Source organism: Parus major, chromosome 1 (genome assembly GCF_001522545.3).
Source record: "Parus major isolate Abel chromosome 1, Parus_major1.1, whole genome shotgun sequence".
Classification (NCBI taxonomy): domain Eukaryota; kingdom Metazoa; phylum Chordata; class Aves; order Passeriformes; family Paridae; genus Parus; species Parus major.
The window spans coordinates 77106351-77126676 of record NC_031768.1 but is presented as its reverse complement, the minus strand read 5'-3'; the positions used below and the strand labels follow the sequence as shown (position 1 = coordinate 77126676).

At 43.8% G+C, this 20326-nt stretch overlaps 1 protein-coding gene across 1 annotated transcript in view; it reads right to left on the bottom strand.

Annotated features, from left to right (window-relative positions):
- Positions 1–8288: 8288 nt before the first annotated feature.
- The window catches only part of MAML2 (mastermind like transcriptional coactivator 2), a gene marked incomplete at its 5' end in the record, with an annotated part of 208199 nt that continues 196161 nt past the window's right edge, over positions 8289–20326 (bottom strand). Inside the window, 2 exons of the mRNA XM_015641751.1 lie at positions 8289–13036; positions 18784–18895. Coding sequence (XP_015497237.1) covers positions 12054–13036; positions 18784–18895 — 1095 coding nt within the window. The remainder of the gene's footprint in view (positions 13037–18783; positions 18896–20326) is intronic.

Here is a 20326-nt window from a genome sequence, read left to right as displayed (position 1 = left end):
CAAAAGCAACTGCAGAGAGCAGAGGTGCTTTGTGGTGTTGGCAGTGCCTGAAGTCAGCAGGAATTCAGAATGAGCCCCGACTTGAACCATCAGCGTGTGCCTCATAGTGATGCCTTAAGTTTTAGCTTTCATGTTTTCCAGATTCTATACTGCATTAGTATATAACTCTGAACTTCATATAAAGTGTTAGCAAGTTCTCTTCATAGTTTAGTTAGACAAAACAATCCTTTTCCAGCCTGAGAACCAAGAACAGCGTTGCAGCTTCAGGCCCAAAAAGCATAGACAATGGCAACTTGAAGAGAGTAATCTGGAAGGATGGGACTTCACAACCTGAAGCTGAAATTGGACAATTAACCCCAAAATGTAAATGGACCAAAACTTATGAAAGTGTGAAAAGTGTGATTTGTTGTCCATCTTGGGTGTAACCTCGGCTGAGCTCTTGTACTGCCTAAGGTTCATCCTCTGAAGGCCTTTTTAATAAATACCTACTTTATTCTTTTAACACCATCTAGCCTCTGTTCTAGGTAGCCTCTCAAGTCATCAATAGCTCCCTCAATGCTTCAGTCATTCTGGAGTGTTTCCAACATGCTTTCCAACTTAGAGAAACTGAGAAGTGAAATAATAGAGGTTTAACATTCAATGTCTCAACCAAAGCAGAGAGGAATTTCCAAGTCAAAGATCCTTTTTTACCCCATGGACATTCCCTGTGCAGAGTATGAATACGTGCTTCCAAAAAAACGGAGGCCTGATCCCTTCGCAGAAAAGGATCACAAAAGTCCATTGTAAAGGCAAGGGTTAAGTAACCCTAATGTAGGATGGACCAGTGTCCCCAGTAAGAGATATTAATTCACTTTTAAAAAGGAAAAGAAGGAGAGAAATGTCCTTTTCTGTTCCAACATTCTTCATGGACAAGATATAAAGCCTTTGGCTGCATGAACATGTTGCTCAATAACCTGAATAACTGTTAGCTCAGTGCATATTGTAAAAATACTTGTATAATGTTCTAGGGAGCACATTCCCACTCTCATTAAACCTAACACAAACCCAAATACATTTCAGATTTATACTATGATGACAGTGAAGATGAATAAAGTTATTTTCTTCACTGTGGGGCCTGTGAAGTCACAAATAATGCAGCTGTTTAAGGTGATGGTCAGCCTAGGAAGTCAGGGCTGTGTTTGCTCAGAATGAGGTTTGCTGTTACAAAGAATTTTCCTTTATTCTCTGAGGATGATATAAATTGCTACTAGTCCCAATTAACTGTTTCAGTGATGACATCTTTCAGAGAAATAGGCTGGAACGGGAGAGGAGAAATATATAATGAGTGAGGTTTTCGCCTTTGCTCTGCCCTTTCTATAATGAATTAAAGAAGAACGAGTAGTGAAGAAGAATAATCCATAAAACTCCGAAATGCAGTTGGAAGAAATGCTCCCTCATGCAGAAAACAGCCATCGGTCTGCCTTCTAAAGATGATTTCAGAAGCATTGGACTTGGTATTTTGAGAGGATGATGCTGGAGACAGAAGGGCCTGGAGCCAGAGTGCAGCCACAGCGCAGAGCAGAGTGGCTGCCCTGGGCAGAGCTCTGGTGCCTGAGGGCAGCTGCTGCAGACTGTGAGCCACAGCCTAGCCAATGTCCCCAAAGATGTCTAAGCTATGTGGAATAGTTCAGCATCAGGAGCATGCCAAGGTATCTTAAGATCCCTTTAGCCCTATTTGTGGAGCTGCAATTTTCTCAGTTCAGTAAAAATCTGATTTAATGTCATAACCTCTCTGAGAAAGACTCTCCATTCCTCCCCTTGCCAGCTAAGGCACTGAATTTGTTTGAATCCTTAATTGAAGCTTTCCCCCAGAAAGCACCTGCTGGCCTGAGAATCCCTCCAAGAGTGTTTCTGTCTCAAACTAGCTTACTCCTAAAAGGTTTTAGAGAAAGTTCTCTGATCGGGGAACTTAAGAGCTCTGATTCTTGGTGCAGAATTCAAGGCAGATTTAACAACAGCAGGTAAACTGGTGAACACCCCAGGATGCCCAAGAGAACTGCTTTGAGGAGAAGCCATGGGAAGCACCTCTCTGCTATCGGCCAGTAACAGCCCAGTGTGGAGGGGTGAATTGAAACCACCAGCCAGGGTGCTCGCCTTCTGTTTCCCAGAGAGGAATCCAGAGCCAGCTCTTTTGTCCATGATAGGGATTGTTCACCAGTATTTGAAACTGTGAACTTAATATCACTGTTTTATACCACAGAATAGCACACTCTTCACCCATCCAATAAGAGTCATCCAGCATCTTTGTGTATAAATCTGTTAGGTCATGCCTGCGTTTCCCTGCTATTGTTTTAGGAGTCTCCTTCCGGTATTTAAAGACGGGAAATATCTTCTTTAATATCTGTCTTCCAGCTTTGAAGCTGTGCTGAACAACAAAGACAGACAAACATTTAATTCTCCTCTAATCCTTTAAATACCTTTACAGGCACATGGCGTTCACACGCTGTTAAGCCCCTCTCCTGTAGCAGCTGTACATCTTCTTTTAACTCTGCTTCTAAAGCCTGCAGCTTCAACTGGGGTGGAACAGGAGCCCGTCCTCCTGTGGTGGCTGTCCTTCTGGGTGGTATGGAGAGGGATGGTTTTCCATAATAAAGCAATCATCTGGATTGAATTGCAGATACCTAATCCTCTCACAAGGTACTCCTGTTTAGTTTTGTGAAGTGAACAAAGACATCAACTTAGACATGCTCCGGGCTGGATTTGGGTATCTCTTAGAGCTTCTGATCATTCCTGTGATTAGCCAGCCTGATCTGGTAACTTTAACATAAAAGTGCAAGCACAGGATCAAAATCTTTTTTTTCAGGAAAGGGAGCTGAAATAGAAGATTTCTTTAACTTCACTCTCCAGGAAAACATCTGAAGGAGCAGACACGACAGTTGGGACAAACCCATCTCTCTCAAGCCTCCTGCTGTTTTTTTATGGTGTAGGAGCAGAGTGGGATTTGAATAGTTGCCTTGCAGGATGGGAAATGGGCTTGGATGCATTGCTCTTCATATGAATTGGTAAGCATTCATTGACTTAAGCCCCACAAAACAATTTAATTTTTTTTCCCCTTTTCTTCTGCAACATGAAAACTTTTCACTTGTTTTCAATATTTTTTCTGCCTTTCTGTGAGGACCCACGAAGACATTTAGTCTGTTCCACTGGCTGAAGACAGATAAGCACACCAGTATCATTTCTGACAGCTGCCTAAGTAGGTCCTGAGGACCCCATAACCTCCTCAGACAGTCCATCCTCATATTATCCTTCCTGTTAAAAAATTCCACCTGGCATCTAACCTGAAGCCATGATTTCTTGGCCTGAAGAGATCATTATGGAAAATACCCAGTCTTTTCCCCCCAGCAGCTGTGATCTATCCATTCAAAGACTCTCTTTCCTATTCCCACTCAAATCTCCTCCTCTTCAGGCTAAAGAGCCTTCATTCTTGTCTATATATTTTCTAGTCTTCTGTTCATTTGAATTGCTTATTTCTGCCTGGACTACATCATATTACCAGGGTGGCACTATTCTATGAGCTAAAATCTGAGGGCCAGACATCATCCTTTAGATCAATGTAGGCGTGCGAGCTGGGCTTTGGGCTCCTTATCAGAAATCTTGCCTTTTATCAAAGGCTGTAAAAGCCTGGTGAAAGCATTCTCTGATGAAAGCTTAGATAATTTAATAAAAAGTAGCATTTCTGGAGCTAATCTGTCATCCAAGTGCAGAGTTACGCTGTGCCGCTGTGTTGGTGGCCATTGGGAGATTTTTCTTTATTGCACACTCTCACTTGCTGAAAGCTAAAACTGATCAAATAGCAGGAGGCTTTGGAGACACAGTAAAGTGTATAAAAAAGACTCAATTCTAAATTATTTTTTTTTTAAAAGAAAACCAAAAGGGGAAGCCAAAATAGGCCACTACCGAGGGTTAAAAAGACAGATGTAACAAAAGAATATTTCTGAGGTTTTGTGCTGTTTTGTGCACTTGAGTCACTTATAAAAAGACTATATTCAATGTTGAGAAACTAATGAAATGTTCTTCACGAAGAGTTTTTTAAATTCCATTTTTTTATGATTTACTTCTTTAAATAGCACTATCTTTTTATCTGTTGAAAGGTTCTCTTTGTAACCTTCTAAAGCACTCCAGATATTTTCTGTGAGAAGGTTTTAAACTCCACAGTATAAACAGATGGTCTATTGGTATTTGTATGTCAGAAGCTAGTAGTTTATATGGTGAAACCCACTAGATTAAGTCTTTGGCATTGGAGGGAAAGTTAATGAATAAGATTATCATGTGATGGCATTACTCTAGTAAGATCCACACAATTAATCAAGACCAATGCGGCTATAATAACATAAAGATGTCATGTAACTATGGGCAAACTCTTTAGTTAGTGGATTTGTTACTTAAATGAAGGGAAAAGTTGGCTTTCAGGGAGTGTTTTGCATGAAATCCTGATTTTAGCTGTACTAATGCAGTTAACTTGCGGCTCACATGTGAATAGGGATGGCACACAGCCCTGCAGCTTTGATCAGCCTTTTGGAAACACACATGGGGTTCCTACGTCTGCTGTAGACATCCTGTGAGCCTGGTTATCCAACAGACCAAGGCTAACATGTTCACACTGAGGCAATCAGTGAGAGGACAAGGGGGTTTCTTACACCAATTTTAATTTGCTGTAGAGTTAGGTTATTCATAGAGATACTATGAATAACATTATGCTGTCTAGAAGTCTTGCTGAAGTAACATGGAACAAAAGCACAATCCTTAAGAGAAGAAGGCTGTTGTGTAGATTCTCAAAGGGTTATATTGTCCAATGCATGTATTCTTAGATATCCTTCAGTATTTACCTTAAAGACATTGCTAAATTTGAGGAATCAAATAATATGGCATGCACACCCTGAAATCTCTTTATAAAAACTGCACTTTGGGAAAACTCATCAACCTCCTTCTCAAATAAATTTGAAGAGATGCAGCCAAATTACCGAGTCCCCACCTGTGATTTTTCTTGAAAAAGTTAGATGTCTTTCAGTGGTGGAAATTCCGTTGATATACAAATTATACTCATATACTAACCTGTATGTTATGTGAGCCCACTTGTTCATGAAATCAGCTTATGGAATTAACCCTGTAGGCCATATCTACAAGAAGAAGCTTTCCATATCAGATCTTTCAACAATACTACAATAATTTCTAATAAATATTTCTCAGCAGCTGGTACTCTAGGACTGTTTCAGGAACTAATTTAATGTTTTTTTAAAAAAATTTTAGGGCTCTAGATTTGAACTTCCCTGTTGTACTTAGAGGTCAGGTAAGCACAAAAGGGCATTTGAACACATTCCCTGGTTTTATTTTCACCATGACACTCCAACATAATGGTATCAAGGACAAATCCTGCCCTTACATGATATTCATTGACTTTCACAACAACCAGGAGCTTTGCCTTTCTTCTCAAATTGATATTGAGGGATAGGTTTTGCCATCAGATCTCTTAACTTCAAGAGGAGTGCATGGATGTACCTATACTCAGCATTTCATCCGAACACTTAACAGCACCACAGGGTTTTTCCCGATGTTCCTGGGCAAGAAGGATAAAACAGAGCAACTGTGTCCTGTCAAACAAGGCAGACCAGTCAGCCAGAGTGAAAACATGTCAGGCAGTCCTCCAAAAAAATGTAGATAGAGCATCTTTGTTGTCTGAAGCCGTGTACAGGAATGCACGACAAGTCTGGGGAGAGCGAGTAGCTCACCAGGCACACGGCAGCGCAGCCAGGTGAGGCTTTATCCCTGCTGCTCTGGGAGGAGCAGGCTCCCTCTGCCTCTGCTTGTCCTGGGGGTGCTGGAGCAGCTCATCCAGCCTTGGTACCCAGGCACACAGCACACCAGCAACATGAAGATCCACAGGTGTCCACCCACAAAGGCCATCGCTTGCTGGGTGCTCACACAGGAGGCTGGGTCATTACAGGAAAAACAATCATTTAAGTTTCTGCTCTTCTAAAGGAGCTCCTTGCAATAAAAATGCCAGTTCTCCAAATGCTGCAGTCAGGTTGAGTTTCTTTTGTTTGTTTAGGTTTTGGCTTGGTTTTGTTTTGCTTTGTTTGTTTTGTTTTGTTTTGTTTTTCAAGGTTTTGTTTTTTGTTGTTGTTATTGTTTGTTTGATTTTTTTTTTGGTTCAGTTTTGTTTGGCTTTGTTTTTAGTTTTTTAAAGATGAAATTTCTAAGTCCTAATCAACCTGCTTTTTTCAGCTTGCCTGACATTTTCTGGACCCAGAATGCCTAATTTAAAAATCATGATGAAGTAAGCTTTTACCATGGTTGGAACTTTTATTGTGGCAGGAGGAATCCTGTCCATGTCATCCCTGTCCCTGCAGCTGCCAGACCTCCATGCTGCCGTGGGAGGGAGCAGCGCTCTTGGCTGTGCTGCCCAAGCTGGTAGTGGTTCCCACCAAGTGATTTGGATGCAGTGGGAAAGGTCAGCCCTTGCCTGGGCCTGGTGCAATTCCTGCTGTGCTGCATCTGGCCAGGGAGGGAAAATACTCACTGGCACTCATGTCTCACACCTCCTCCATGTGGCCTCGTCTCCCTGGGCACAGGAGACAGTCCAGGGGACATTTTCTGGCACGGAAGCCATGTGGCACAGGGTGACTTGTGTTTTATATTGTCTTATCCCTCTCATCCTGCACCCACTGTGGGAATGGCTCTTGATTGTGAGACCTGCAGGAGGGTGGTCACAGCCCCCATGCACTACCAGGGACTCCGAGCCTGGTGGCAAGACAGCCACGATCCAGGGACAGGGAGGGGTCCCAGCCTGTTTTCCAGCTCACTGACAAAGATGTACCTTCTTCAGGTGGGCAGCAGCCCACATTCTGCCTGCCTCTCTTTTTGCCTTTACAGCTGAGGTAGACAAAGACACACCTTTAGTTTCTTGATCTGTTTCAGATTTCCCTGAGCAGGACTCAGTAAATCCACCCAGTCCACTCAGAGTGGGTGAGTGGGACTGTACCTTATTTTCCCCCTTGAGTGCAGGGGAAGCACTTTCTATCATCTGTGCTGGAAGTGCTGAAACGAGGAGAGAGCCACACACCTCCTGGGCAGCTCCTCGCTTTGGCATGTCCACCCAGGATCAGGAGCATGGGCACAGTTACTGCAGTGGGACACTGGGCATCTGCCAGCATCCTCCCCCACCCCTCCTGTGAAAGCACCAGATGCCAGGGCAGGACAAAGGAGCCATTTGTGGGTAGGAGTCAGATACAATGGAGGGACCGAGCAACAGAAGCAAAAAAAACCCCTGTGAGGGGAGCAGCCAGTAGAGCTGTGCTCTAGGTGCTGTGAGGGGCAGCCAAGGGAGGTGCCTTCCTGCTTACCCTGTAGGGGAAGGTGAGCAGAGAGGGACTGAAAGGGTGGATGTGCTGCATGGCAGTCCCTCATCAGCAGCACCAGCAGAGAAGCAGTTAAGATGTGGGGAGCCCTTTTTTTTTCCCTACATCTCAAAATAGCACAAGGCAGCCTTTGAGCACAGGCAGCGATGTGCTGACATTTGTCCCTTCGAAACATCCCCTCCACCACCCCTTCTGCTCAGTTCATGGGGCAGGAAGAGCCGCCCACTTGGAGATGGAGCCGGAAAACCTCTCGAGGAACGGGACACTTCCTCAGGGCTGACCTTCTAAAAATAGCCTGGTAGGGATGAATACTTGTGTAAAACAAGCTGGCGACCCAACGTGATGTTGTACGTGCTGGAATAGGCTGGAATCATTTTAGGCTAGAATGAGGTGTAATGTGAAGAAGGCAAGGAGGAAAGGAGTAGCCAGCTGTCCGACTTCTGGCTTCTCATTAGGGGTCTCTGATAGTGAGGGGAGTGGGGCAAATATCTCCAGGGTGATCCAGGGCAGGGCATGGGCTTGGGGACCTAGCCAGCCCTCTTGGGGTAATTAACTCTTGGGGGTACAGTTCTCAGCTTTAATTTTTTGCAGGATCCCAAAGCAAATCTGCTACAAGATTCCATCAACCCATTCACCAGGAGCTGAAATAGCATTTTTTGTTAACCCTTATTTGTTAACCCTTTCTGGTAGTAAAACCATGTTTTCAGTCAGTAGGAAGACGTCACAGCTTGCTGGCAAAAAGGCTCCTGGAAACTGCCAAATGTTCATTTTTGTCACCCCCCCCTCCCTCCACTCCTAAAATATCACTGTAGTTTTAATTTACTCAGATGAATGAGCAGGTGACTAAACAGACATTCAATATAAAATTCATAGTAAGAAAAGAGACACCTGGGATAATTTTGATTGATTTACTTGGCAGAGTTTTGATAGCTACTGAAAAACATACTATTCATGTTTAGGTGAAAAATAAATGGAGTCAAATAAGTGTCACTGCATAGTACTAGGAGGTATATACAGCCACATGTAAAAATGCATAAACACAAACACTTCTGTACAGCAACTTTTTCTTTTCAGTCTGTATAGAGAAACACTGGTTTATAATATGGGGAAAATATAAAGCAGACATACATGCAACAAGGACATGACAGTTACATAGGTCCCACCTGCCTCTCAACAGCTGAAATAACAATAATAACAATAATTATAATAATAAAAGCCTTTTTCGGGGATAAAATTTGAAACCTGGAATGTTTTCATGTTGAGGTTTCCAGAGAGCTTCAGATGTGAAACATATCTGAAGGTGATTTAAAGGCTTGATTCAAAGCCCTGTGAAGGCAATGGAAAAACTCCATTGGTTTCAGTGAGCTTGGGGTCAGACCCAGCTATTTAACCATGATCCCATTCTGCCCTCCCCCAAAACCCAAAGTTGAAATCTGCAGATAAAAATAAACAATCATATCATACAAAACTTTGTATATAGAATACAAAAGGTAACAGTTGACTTTTTGTATAAAATACAACTTTTTGATAGTATATTTATTTCACATATGTATAAATATAACCCAAATAATATGATTTTTATTATTCCTACCAAAATATTATTACTTTTTGTTGTTGTTTTTACAAAAGTTTACAAAACAAATAATTCTTTATATTTACAACCCAATACTGTGAAGAGTGCCCAGTCAATGATGAAAAATAGACTTTTAGGGTAGTGCACTTAGCCATTGCAAAGAAAGAAAAAAAAGACACTAGCTCCATTCAGATACAAGTGTTCTGAAGAAATGGTACTGGATTCAAGTTTTGGTTGCAAGAGTCTTTCACAAGCTCATATTTCAAATGCATCAGGCATATATATACAGGACTGGAAATGGCCTCTACCTTTTTTGAATTTACTTAAGACGGGATGTAATTTTGCTCCCAGGGGTGGCACTCACAGCCCAGTGTCTTTTGCACTCCAGGCTGAGGCCAGCAGGACAACATTCAGCATTGAGTCCACCACTGCATGATATCATAGAACCACAGAATCATAGAATATCCTGAGTTGGAAGGGACCCACAAGAATCATTGAGTCCAACTCCTGACTCCTTGGGACCAGCTCCTCAGCTGAACAAATTTTTTTACATCATTTGAGGATCTGGAAATCAGTCTGGCCTTAATACAGAAAGCAGTGGTGGCTTTTTCAATGGCATGTGAGGGTGGTTGAAGTTACCAGACTATAGTGCCCATTGCTCATGGTGATACTAACTCAGCCTTGGCCTCCGTGGCATCCATCGCAGCTGTCTGTTCCTACCAGAACGCTGGCAGTCACTGCTGACCTGCTCGTGGTCAGGGAGTGTGTGAGGCAGATAAGCCAATCCTCCTTTCACTTCAAACTCATGCAGCTACTACTTCAGTCTAGTTTTGCATGATTTATACAGGATACATTTGTTACATCACATCTGTATCTCTCCAAGCTTAGGTGGGACCCCAGTCGCCTGAACTGAAAAGCTCTTCAGAGACTTGGAGAAACTTCTACTGACATATCAAAGGGACTGCATGCACCCTGGCCAGAACTGGGGAGAAGAGGGCGCTTTCTGGGCAGCTGAGTCACCACATTACCCAATGCAGGGGTGTGCAATGATCACTAGCTGGGCTGGCAGAAGGGACTCTTCAGCAGGGTTCTTGTCCCTCTTATTTCTCTGGGAATGAACAGCCTCAACTGGCATATCTAACTAAATGCCCATGTTACACCTTTTGTGGAGGTGCTGGTGCTCGTTTTTGTGACGATGCTTCTTGAAACATCCTGAAAAATGGTGCCCATTTGAAATGACAGGGTGAAATGACTGGAAAAGCCTTATTAAAACCTCTTGCAAGAAGTAGGTCAGATAAGTGCGGAGGCTATTGTCAAATAGTCTACTCATCCCGCTGCCACTAACAAGGATGAATAAAGCACTTGCACGGGCTGAGCAATGCCTCTTGGCACCAAGGCATGCGAACGTAGGCATTGTATTCCTTTGCCACATCTAGTTTTAGTTAATTCAGAGGAGGCTGTGAAACACATTGCACCACATCATTTGAAGGAACAGCATTTTCATTTGAATTGCGAGATCTGTTCCCATCCATGAATCACCGTGGAGCTGCTTTATAGTGACATAGCATATCCTTCTGATGCCATTTCTGACCAAGACCATAGCAAAAAAATTCATATAGTCAAGACTATTCCCTGGCATAGTCTAGTCATGTGGGACAGCCTGTATCCTTACTGCTCTGCTTTGTTAGCCTTCAAGGCAAGGTGGCTGCAAACTGCTCATGGGAATGGTCCTTGCTCAAGGATATCTTCCTAGTGATGCACAGAAATTGCTCAGGGCAATATTAGCTGGTCTGTCCCCAAACCCAGAACAAATGATTGAGTCCAGTGCCCGGAAATAATTCCCATAACTGTTTCATGTACAAACACAGATGTGGCTGATGGAGCTTCCTGCTGTGAGTTATAATTGATGTGCATGCTAGTTTCAGGGGCAGAGCCTCTTGTACTCCAGACAGAGGCTGTGGGGACCTGGGACATCACCAGAACTCTTTCAACTCCCCCCATATAGCAAAGGAGAAAACAGGATGGAACCAAAATGCTGTGCAATCAAAATGGCAGCTTTCCCCCAGGCAGGTAGATGATGATGGCATTTTGTCTGGGCTAAACCTGTTTGAGAGAAGATCAGGCTGAACTACTTGATTGATACCCGCCATGATTTGAGATGAAAATGAGGACAGTGGCTTAGCTGAGCCACTTTAGATATTTGCCCTCCTCTAAGCTGGACTGGGAGAGTAGTCAGAGTCAAATCATGAGCACCCTTCTCACTCAAGTTTCTATGAAGTCACTGAAGTCCCTGGGGCAGGGAAAAGTGGCAATGTGAGGATCCTGAGCTTTGGTAGTAGTTCGTCTCATGTTTCCCTCAATGCCCAGAATGACTGTGCTGCTGGCAGAACAGCAGCATCCTCTGAATACTCACTGCAAACACTGATGAAAGGGAGAGCACAAATGCTAGAACACACCGAGTAACATGCTGGATGATCTGTTTCCTTCTTCCCTTGGATGAGACCACTTACCCTGCTGTGTGCTACAAAAGGTACAGGGTTTATAACAAAATCATTGGGAAAGCAAATATAAGTTTGTACTGTGCAGAAGTAAACAGTTTTTGTAATGCCATGAGATTTACACAGGGCTTGATGCTGTCAGGGCTGAGCAGTCCCAAGGAAGTTAAGGGCTGTGAACACGATGACTGAAGAGCTGTGGACCACTTGGGGTCTTACTTGCACTCAGAGAAATGATGTTCCACAGCCCATACCACTGTCTGGTGCTTCCATGTGTGGGAAGCTGAACACATTTTTTTTCCTGGAGCCCCTCTGAGAAGAACCAATGAGTTTGCAATGGGCTGGGCACAGGTGTGGGGAAGAGACCCTTCACATGTTTTCACTTCTTTGGGGCAGGCAGGAATATCACTTACACTGTCACTTCAGTTTTGTTCTTAGAGCTCCTCTTCAAACCAGGCAGTTGCTCTGTGATGTATTTTAAAGGAAAGCCCAGTTACTGGAGTGTAAATTAATAAAACAGGTTGTTGGCATCTAAAGAGAAAGCTAATGTCCTTGTTGCCTCTTCATCTGGTTACCTCTTGGTACTGTCACTTAGGAGTGGTTCCCTAAAATTTCATCAAGGTTGATGTCTTTCATCCAGTCATCATTACCAGGTTCTGTTTTCAGTAAAGAATCTATAAAATCCGAGTCACTGTTGAGCGCAGGTCCTATACTGTCACCTTGCTGGTTCAGAAAGTCAAACGCTAGGTCATTACCATGGTCACTTCCTTGGTAAGCCCGGGAGGTTTGGTTGGTAGTTGTGAAACCGGTTGTTGGCAGAGATGATGGCGGTGTCATACTTGTTCCTGGCTGATTCAAGGTAGGCACAGTCTGTCCCCTCAGCTGATTGGGTCTTATGCTGAGCCCTCGTAGGGAGCCAGCAGATTGTCCATTGAGAGTCTGGTGCATTTGGTTTAGAGGGGGCCTCATTTGGACTCCCGCCGTTAACTGGTTAGGAGGTGCCAACGCACGCGGAGGAAAATGCTGGTTGCCAACATTGCGCTGCAAGGACTGGTTAGGATATGGAGTGCCGGTGGGGAAACGGACCCCTGCAGGTTTCAGTGCATCCTGCTGCTTCACTGCAGCCTCTTGTGGGGCCCAGTTCTGGGCACTGGCAGTAGCTGTGATCATCACATTGGCCGGCCGTTGAGCAGGGATGCCTGTTGCTCCATGGGTCAAGCTTGGCCTTATTTGCTGAGAGTTGACCACTGACCCTGTCCCAAAAGCCACCCCGTTGTTCCCCTGTGTCATGGTTTGCTGTCGGGACACCATGGGGTTATTCTGACTGGGCAGAACCTGATTTTGGTTTCTGTGTGGCTGCATTTGGTTCATTCCTGAAGTCACATTGTATGTGCTTGGTTGGTTGCAAGGAAGGTTCCCGTAGCAGCCCATACTCCGAGCAGCAGGAACAGAAGGCATTCGGGTTCCAGCAGGGGTGGACATGAGGCTGGAGCTCTGGGCCATGATGCTATGAGTTGAAATTGGATTGGATAAGGACATGTTGTTGGAACTCATGCTCACAGCTGGTGAACCACCTGGAAAGGAAAAAACACAAGTGTTACAACAAGCATGAGCGCATCAATGTGTGGTGTCATTCAAATACCAACAGCTCAAAAATCCAGTTTTCTATGAGCAGAGTTTCTTGAAGAAGACACGTTGTTCTTAAGAGGACTTACATGAACTTGCTCAAGGCCTTGAAGATGCCTAGCATCCAAGGGGTGGTTTGGTCTATAATAAGCCACCTGTGGTCTTTCCATCCCTTCAGAGGAGAGCACATGAGCCAAAACTGGTGTTCATTGTGAAAGAAAATTGGAGCAGGGAAGGATAGACAGAACCACTGGGCAGGAGAGAAGACTTTCCTGCCTTCCTTTACAGAAGCACTAGACACGACAGACAGGACAAAGCTTCTCTTAGTGATCAGAGATCAAGAGCTTTTCTTCCTTAGAGGGCATGGCTCATCCTGGATCCCTCTAGACACAATGGAGAGTGAGATGCACTTTCATCAGACTCTTTTTCCACCTTTCTTAGACACCTACAGCAGCAGTAGCCATCCTTTTTTGAGAATGTCTGTCTCAGATGACAGCAGGAGCTGAGACTGCATCTCACATATTTGTAGCTGTATGCTGGGACAGGAGCTCAGCCCAGTCTGTGACGTGCCTGTCCTCCCACGTGGTGGCCAAGCAGGCTTGAGGACATGACTCAATGCTGTGCCTGGTGAGCCTCACACATGCCCCTTCTAAGCTCTCTTCCCAGCCAGGCTATGGCTATTTGCCTCTGCAGAAACAGACTTGCCCATAAGAGAACTGCACATCATGTGCCAGTGCTTGCTGCACCTGAACATCCCCTTTTGTGCATCAGAAAACTACAAGTCATGAGTTGGCACCAATTTATCACTCCTAGCTGATTCTTGCCCAATGGAGAATTTTCCTGTACTCAATATCTGCCAATGGAAGACAAGAAGAGAGGATTTTCTTGCCTTCAGCCCCTAAACATTGGCACAGACTCACTTCTTTGGCTACATAGCATCTATTTGGAGGCCACAGTAGGTAATTTATACCATCAAGGCTGAGTGCTTATGCAGTGCAAGACTCAACTAATCCCTGAGAGACTGATTGAGAAAGACCAATCACTTTTTAAACACAGCCAGTGTAGATGTCACTGTGGAGAACCCTCTCTGCACACAATCAGCTGCTCCATACTGTAATTCCCTTTGCTACTGTTGCTTCCAGTACAAATCCTACAAGAAGCACATCTTGAAAAAGTCAGGTTCAAGGATGAACCATTCATCAAATGAAAGGAGATGTTTCTTCACACAATGTGTGGGTCAGCTGAGAAAATCTGTGCCACATGGCACATAGAAACTAAATTCTCACACCTCTTTGGGTGGCCCCCAGAGTGTGAGAAAAGCTGTCAAATGAGCTTGCTATCAAGGTACTACTGAATTCCAGGAATTCTCTGAGCCTTTCCCGGAGGAGGAACGAGGAGATTTTCTATTTCATAGGGTGCAACTAATAGCAATTGTTGGGCATGAGACACTACCATGGTTTAATCCTTCATACATATGGCAAAACCAGATAGAATTTGACTAACTTCGGCTTCATCACCAAATCTTATGATATATTGGTCTGTGTGATTAATTTTATTAGTTGTTCCATGATAAATTCCTTCATACTATACAGATGCTTCAAGACTGTGTCATGCTTGCAGCATTCTCCAGGTACTTCAGTCTCAGTGTGTGGCATGTTTTCAAGTCCTTTGGTCCTCTTGGAGCTCCTGACATTGTTTTTGACGTTTGATTTCAGAGCTGTACATCATAGGTGGTCACAGTAATAACCTTTGCACATCTGCAATGTGGAGGTAAAGTAAGCTCCATTTTTCCAGTTCAGCAACATCAAGGACAATGTTTGCATATCCAGTATCACACAGACTGCTCTCAAGTGATATCTGGAGACCTGTCAGCCATTTCCTTTTGAGATATGTTAATTTTGTGTCACACAGGTTTCTTAACCTAAATAGGCAGTAGGAAGTAGGAGATGCTTTAACAGGCATAATCTAGACAGCTATTGCCTTTAAGTTGTGGTTTCAGTGAAAGAGATACCATGCAAGTTTGAAAAGATTCTTATAACATCAGCCCATGTTGCTTGAAATTAATTACATCTTCCCCTTCCAAAATTCTTTATTAATTGGGCTGTGTCTGCACCCCAGCAGTTTTGCTGAGCTCTGCATTAGCCTACTAGGGCTGCAATTATCTACTTAGTCTTTTAATTTTTATCATGGCATTAGCAGTCTCCCTTGGTTTTCCAGACTAAATAAAAGGTGACACAAAGAATTTGGAGAACCTCTCAGACAGTTCTTTTAAAACTCTCTAAGACAAATCATGGGCATACATATTGTAAAAGCCTATGTTTAGGAACAGCTGTTTAATATACTGTTCCTGTTGGAATTTCACCATAATGATGTTCAGCTCCCACAGACTGGAACCAAATAACAAATTATATATTTCTGCCTTTTTCTGCATTATCTTTATACATATGCTATTTCCATTTAGTAATGGATGCAAAGGACTCATTTTTTTTCCTTAAGGACTTAAGGAAATAAAATAGCTCTTCCCAAATCATTATTAACACCGAGTGTGACTCCACAGCCAGAGTTCTTATACCAAATCAATATAAACACAGATACCTAAATTAAGAAGCTCCCCCTGTCCCAAAGGCTGCCAACAAACAGGCTCTAAGTCAGAGACACTTGACTGTAGAGGATCTAATTATCCTAAGAATTGTGTTGTCCCAACTTAAGCACCTAAATTCAGTCCCTCATCTGGGCAGCCCCTGGGACAGGATATGCTACGGGGAGTTCACCTGGTTTTAGCCCACAAGGGACAATCACATTCTCACAATCAGTGTTCAGCTGAAAACCACATGATTAGCCCCTTCTTCAGCTTTGCTGGTGGGTTGTACATTTTTGGAACTACTGTAACATCTCCTAGGAAGACAGGCTGAGGGAGTTGGGGTTGATGAGCTGGGAGAAGAGAAGGCTCTGAGGTACTTTCCAGTACCTGAAGGAGGCTATGAGAGAAAGAGAGGGACTTTTTACAAGGATATGCAGTGACAGGATAAGGGGAAATGACTTCAAATTGACAGAGGATAGGTTTAAGTTAGATATAGGGAAGAAATTTACTTAAGGGTGGTAAAACATTGGAATATGTGAAAGAGTTGTCAATGTCCCATCCCTGAAAGTATTTAAGGCCAGGTTGGATGGGGCTCTGACTAACCTGGTCTAGTGACAGAAGGTTTGGAACTAGATGATCTTTAAGGTCCCTTCCAACCCAAACCTTTCTGTGATTCTGTGATCCTTTTGTAGGGGTGATAGGGACGGGGCCCTGATTTTTTGCTCCCTTGAGCCCATATTAAAGAGGAGGAATGGTACAGAATTCAGTGGCATTTCAAAAGATCTGGAACAGCAAGCTGGGGAGAGATGGTTCTCTCCAGCTGAACTACATGTTTGGAGAGTCACTCTGTTGGCACCGGGACGAAGCCCCTCTTGGGGTGACCCTGCCAGCTATTGAGCAGACCCCAGAGCTGCCATCACACTGCTCCTGCAAATGCTATAGTTTTTAAAGAACACAAGTGTTTTGGAAGGGGTTGTACTTGTTGCCAAAAGGCGAAGCTTCCTTTTTCTTTGTTTTGCTATTTTTATGCTTTTATTTTTAACGCAAGTATTTTCCATTCTTATTTCTTCCAGATGGGAAGAAATGCCTTCCCCAGAAGCACTGTGTACAGCAGCTGGGCACCCCAGGCTACAGCAGTTCAGAGAAACAGCTTCCCTATCCAATTCACCTGCTCTTCTCTTGGGGGTTTCCTGCCATGGCATGGCACTGTGGGGAAAAGTACAGAGAAATAAAATACTTAACCAAGTTTCTCCAGCCTGTGCAATTTTATTTAGCTTTTTGTTTCTTCTTCCCTGATCTGACCAAAGCTATTCCCAGAAAAAGGGAACAGTTTCCCTACTGTTAGTCCCTTATGCAAGAGTTTCCTAATCGCTCCATCTGGTAGCTTTGCTGGAAGCTCCCAGAACAGCCCTTTCTCCCAGCCTCCCCTGAAAGGCTGTTGTCCTGCCAGGGCTCAATCAGCAGGGACTTGAGATTTGAATGAACAAGTGCTGCCATTCCCACCTGTTTCAAACCGAGGAGATGGGACTCCAAATACCACAAGACCGGCAAAGAGTCCATCAGATTAACAACAACAAGAGCCACCACATAACAATGGTCTGAGTGATCTACTTTGATCTACATGAACCTTTCAGACATGTGGCTGCACTCACTTCCATTTTCTCTCTCAGGCTAGAAATGGATAGTTTTTAGAGTCTCAATTAATAATTTGATTCCAGGAACAAACCTTTAAACAACACACGAAATCAAAAGATTCCCCAGCAAAATGCTGGGGTTGCCGAAGCATTTATTTGGGGAGTACAGGAGGTACCAAGCCAGTGAGCAGGGTGCTCACCATGGGCTATTACACTGGGATGCTTGAGCCAGTTTACTGGAGATTAACACCCAGGTCCATTAGAAAGCAGCAGTTTCCAGCAGCAGTTTGCAGGCTGCACCAAGCTTATCACTGTTAGAACTTGTAAGCAGAGCAAAGGAGTGCATGAATGCTGCTTGAGCGGCCCAACCTGGCCCATCCCTACAGAGCTGGGCTGGGGGTCCCACACAGATAGCAGCCTGGGCAGAGAGGTGGCATCTGAGTTCTGTACTTCAGAGCTCATTAAAATCATAATAGAAGCTGAAAAAGTTTTGCTGCAAAGGACAGGTAAGAAGGAAAGACTCAGATCACTGACTGAATCTGCAGAGCCAACGGTTATGGAAAAACAACAAAAAACCCTCTTGTTTTTCCATAGCATGTTGCATACAAAAATATCCTAGAAGGCAAAGGATCCTTTTTATACTTACAGACACAGACACTTTTGCAGTATAAAGAAAATACTTTGGTCCCATCTGCTGCATTTCCCCTACCTCCTCTCTCCTCAGCATTTTTTTTTTATTCTGCCTTTGCTCTCTGAGTGGCCTTCAGCCAGTCAGCAAGGTGAACAGTATGAAAAGCCAAACAAGCAATCCTGTGCTTCAAAAGCTAGGAGGTCAGGGCACAAGAGCTGAAGCAAAGGACTAGTCCTGAAGTGTTGGGCATTTCCTGTCCTGGGCAGTTCTGGCAGAAAGCAAGGGCTTTTACTCTACTGTTAGACTGATCTGTTGAAATGCTCCTCGTAGAGCAGCACCAGGGCCATGACCACAGCCTATTAAACAGACCAAAAGTACCACCCATGATGGTGCCATGTGGATTACTTAAAAATCACACACGGTACATGAACTGCCATTTGAAGAGAGAGATGGCTCTCATCTCAGTCTCTGAACCAAGATGCACCACGTATGTGAGAGAAGCATCTGAACACAGTGAGGTTGCGTAGTCAAGAGCACATCTCTGCATCAAGTATTTGGGTGCACATCTGCCCCAGATAGTGCTAGTGGGAGGGGTACCAACCCTTCCTTCCCCATGTCTGAGAGAGGTGGTATCAGCCCGGATGAAGCACCAGATCATACACCAGCACTTCTCAGCGGTGCAGAACAGTAAGGTAAAAACCACAGCCACCATCTGCTGCCTCTGCAGTGATGGAAGCAGATATCCGGAAAATCATTCCCCAGTCATCCCATGCATGCACAGCTCTTACAGGTGATCATCCAGGTGAAAGGAAGAAAGGAAAGAGTTGCATTGAGCCCATAGCTACTTACCAGGATATTGGTTTGCTTGTTGCATGTTGACCACATTCCTTCTTTGGTCTTTATAATCTGGTGGTGGTCTTGTCAAGTGTCTGTTCAGCTGGTCTTGTGGAGTTATTTTCTCCTAAAGGATTAGAGTAGAAGTAGATTAATTTGTTTTTCTTTATGTTTTCCTGGCCCTGTGTTTTGCCAATCTCTTTCTTTTCTCAATATGTACGAAACTGAAGTATTTCTTCCTTTCACCCTGTCAAGTGATCCAGGAGAGTCACTTGTGAAACTGTGCCATCACCTACTGAAGTCTATATGGAAATCTTTTTTGCTGTTTGCATCGTGTTTGAGTCTCATTCAACTTTCAGCCTCTGAGAGCAATGGCCATGTCTGCACTGCAGTACAAAGTGTATTCCAATTTCAGCTTGTCATCCCCATCCACAGCCATGCCCATCCCTCCCCTCACTCTGTCTTCCTACACTGGAGGGGTGACCACAAAACCCAGCAAAATCCTTGCTTTTTGCTCCCCCCAGCTCTCTTCAGTAGGGATACCAGCAGGACACATGGTTTAGCAAGGATGGTGCTGTGCTGGCTGTTTTCATGCCACTAAACATTGCCCTGTGCTTCCCTGAAGGTGTACAAAGTGTTTGTCTTACATTGGGAGTACAAGAACTGGGGCAAGGACAGTAGGGAAAGATTGCAGAAAAAAAAATATTAGTTGGGGATTTTTTTTTTCTTTCTTTTTTTGAGCTTGTGTGGTACATAGCTCTGGTGAGAGGAAGATAAAAATCCAAGTTCTTGAACTGAAATCTGACTAACTGCCCTGTGCTTATAAAGATCTGGAAAGAGCAGGCACCAGAGTCAATGCCAAATCTCTCATCAGCATGAGCATGATCTGATCACTCCAGAGTCCTACTGCTCACTCATGAGACGTGGCTCTTTGGGATATGTGTCCCCATGGCAGGAAACTGTGTTTGGTGCACATGTACCTTTCCTGGACAGCTGCTGGGGCAGCATCACACCTCTTCTATGATGTGCAAGGGTTTTGTGCTCAGCTGCCAGAATGGCAAACCAGCTTGTCAGTGTGAAAGAGCCAGGCCCTGGATGATGATGCAAGTCCATTGGAGTAATTTGGGGATAATATGCCTGAAAACAGTATGCATATGGACCTTCTAGTGAAAAATATATATTTTCTCCCAGGAGCATTTAAAAACACTGGGAGAAGAGCCATTCTTGTGTTATTTAGGCACTTCCAAAATTCATGATGAGAGTGAAGGGTTTGATTAAGATTTGTAAGGTTTGTTTTTATATCCTGCTCTGCCTGAATCCTTGTGAATAAGACAGACTCCCAGGAAAGTCCTGCAATTCATGTAAAAACCGTAGGCAAGCTTTATGTGTATTTCTTATGTACACAATACAAAAGCAAAGCCAAGATGATTCAATTTCCATTTCATTTAAGAGAAGCTATTTGAACAATTAAGTTTTGGTTCTGCTAAAAATTCTGACAGAAAACTTCAGCACAGAGATCTGACTTGAAACTTCTCTTTTCTTCTGCATAAATTGAAAA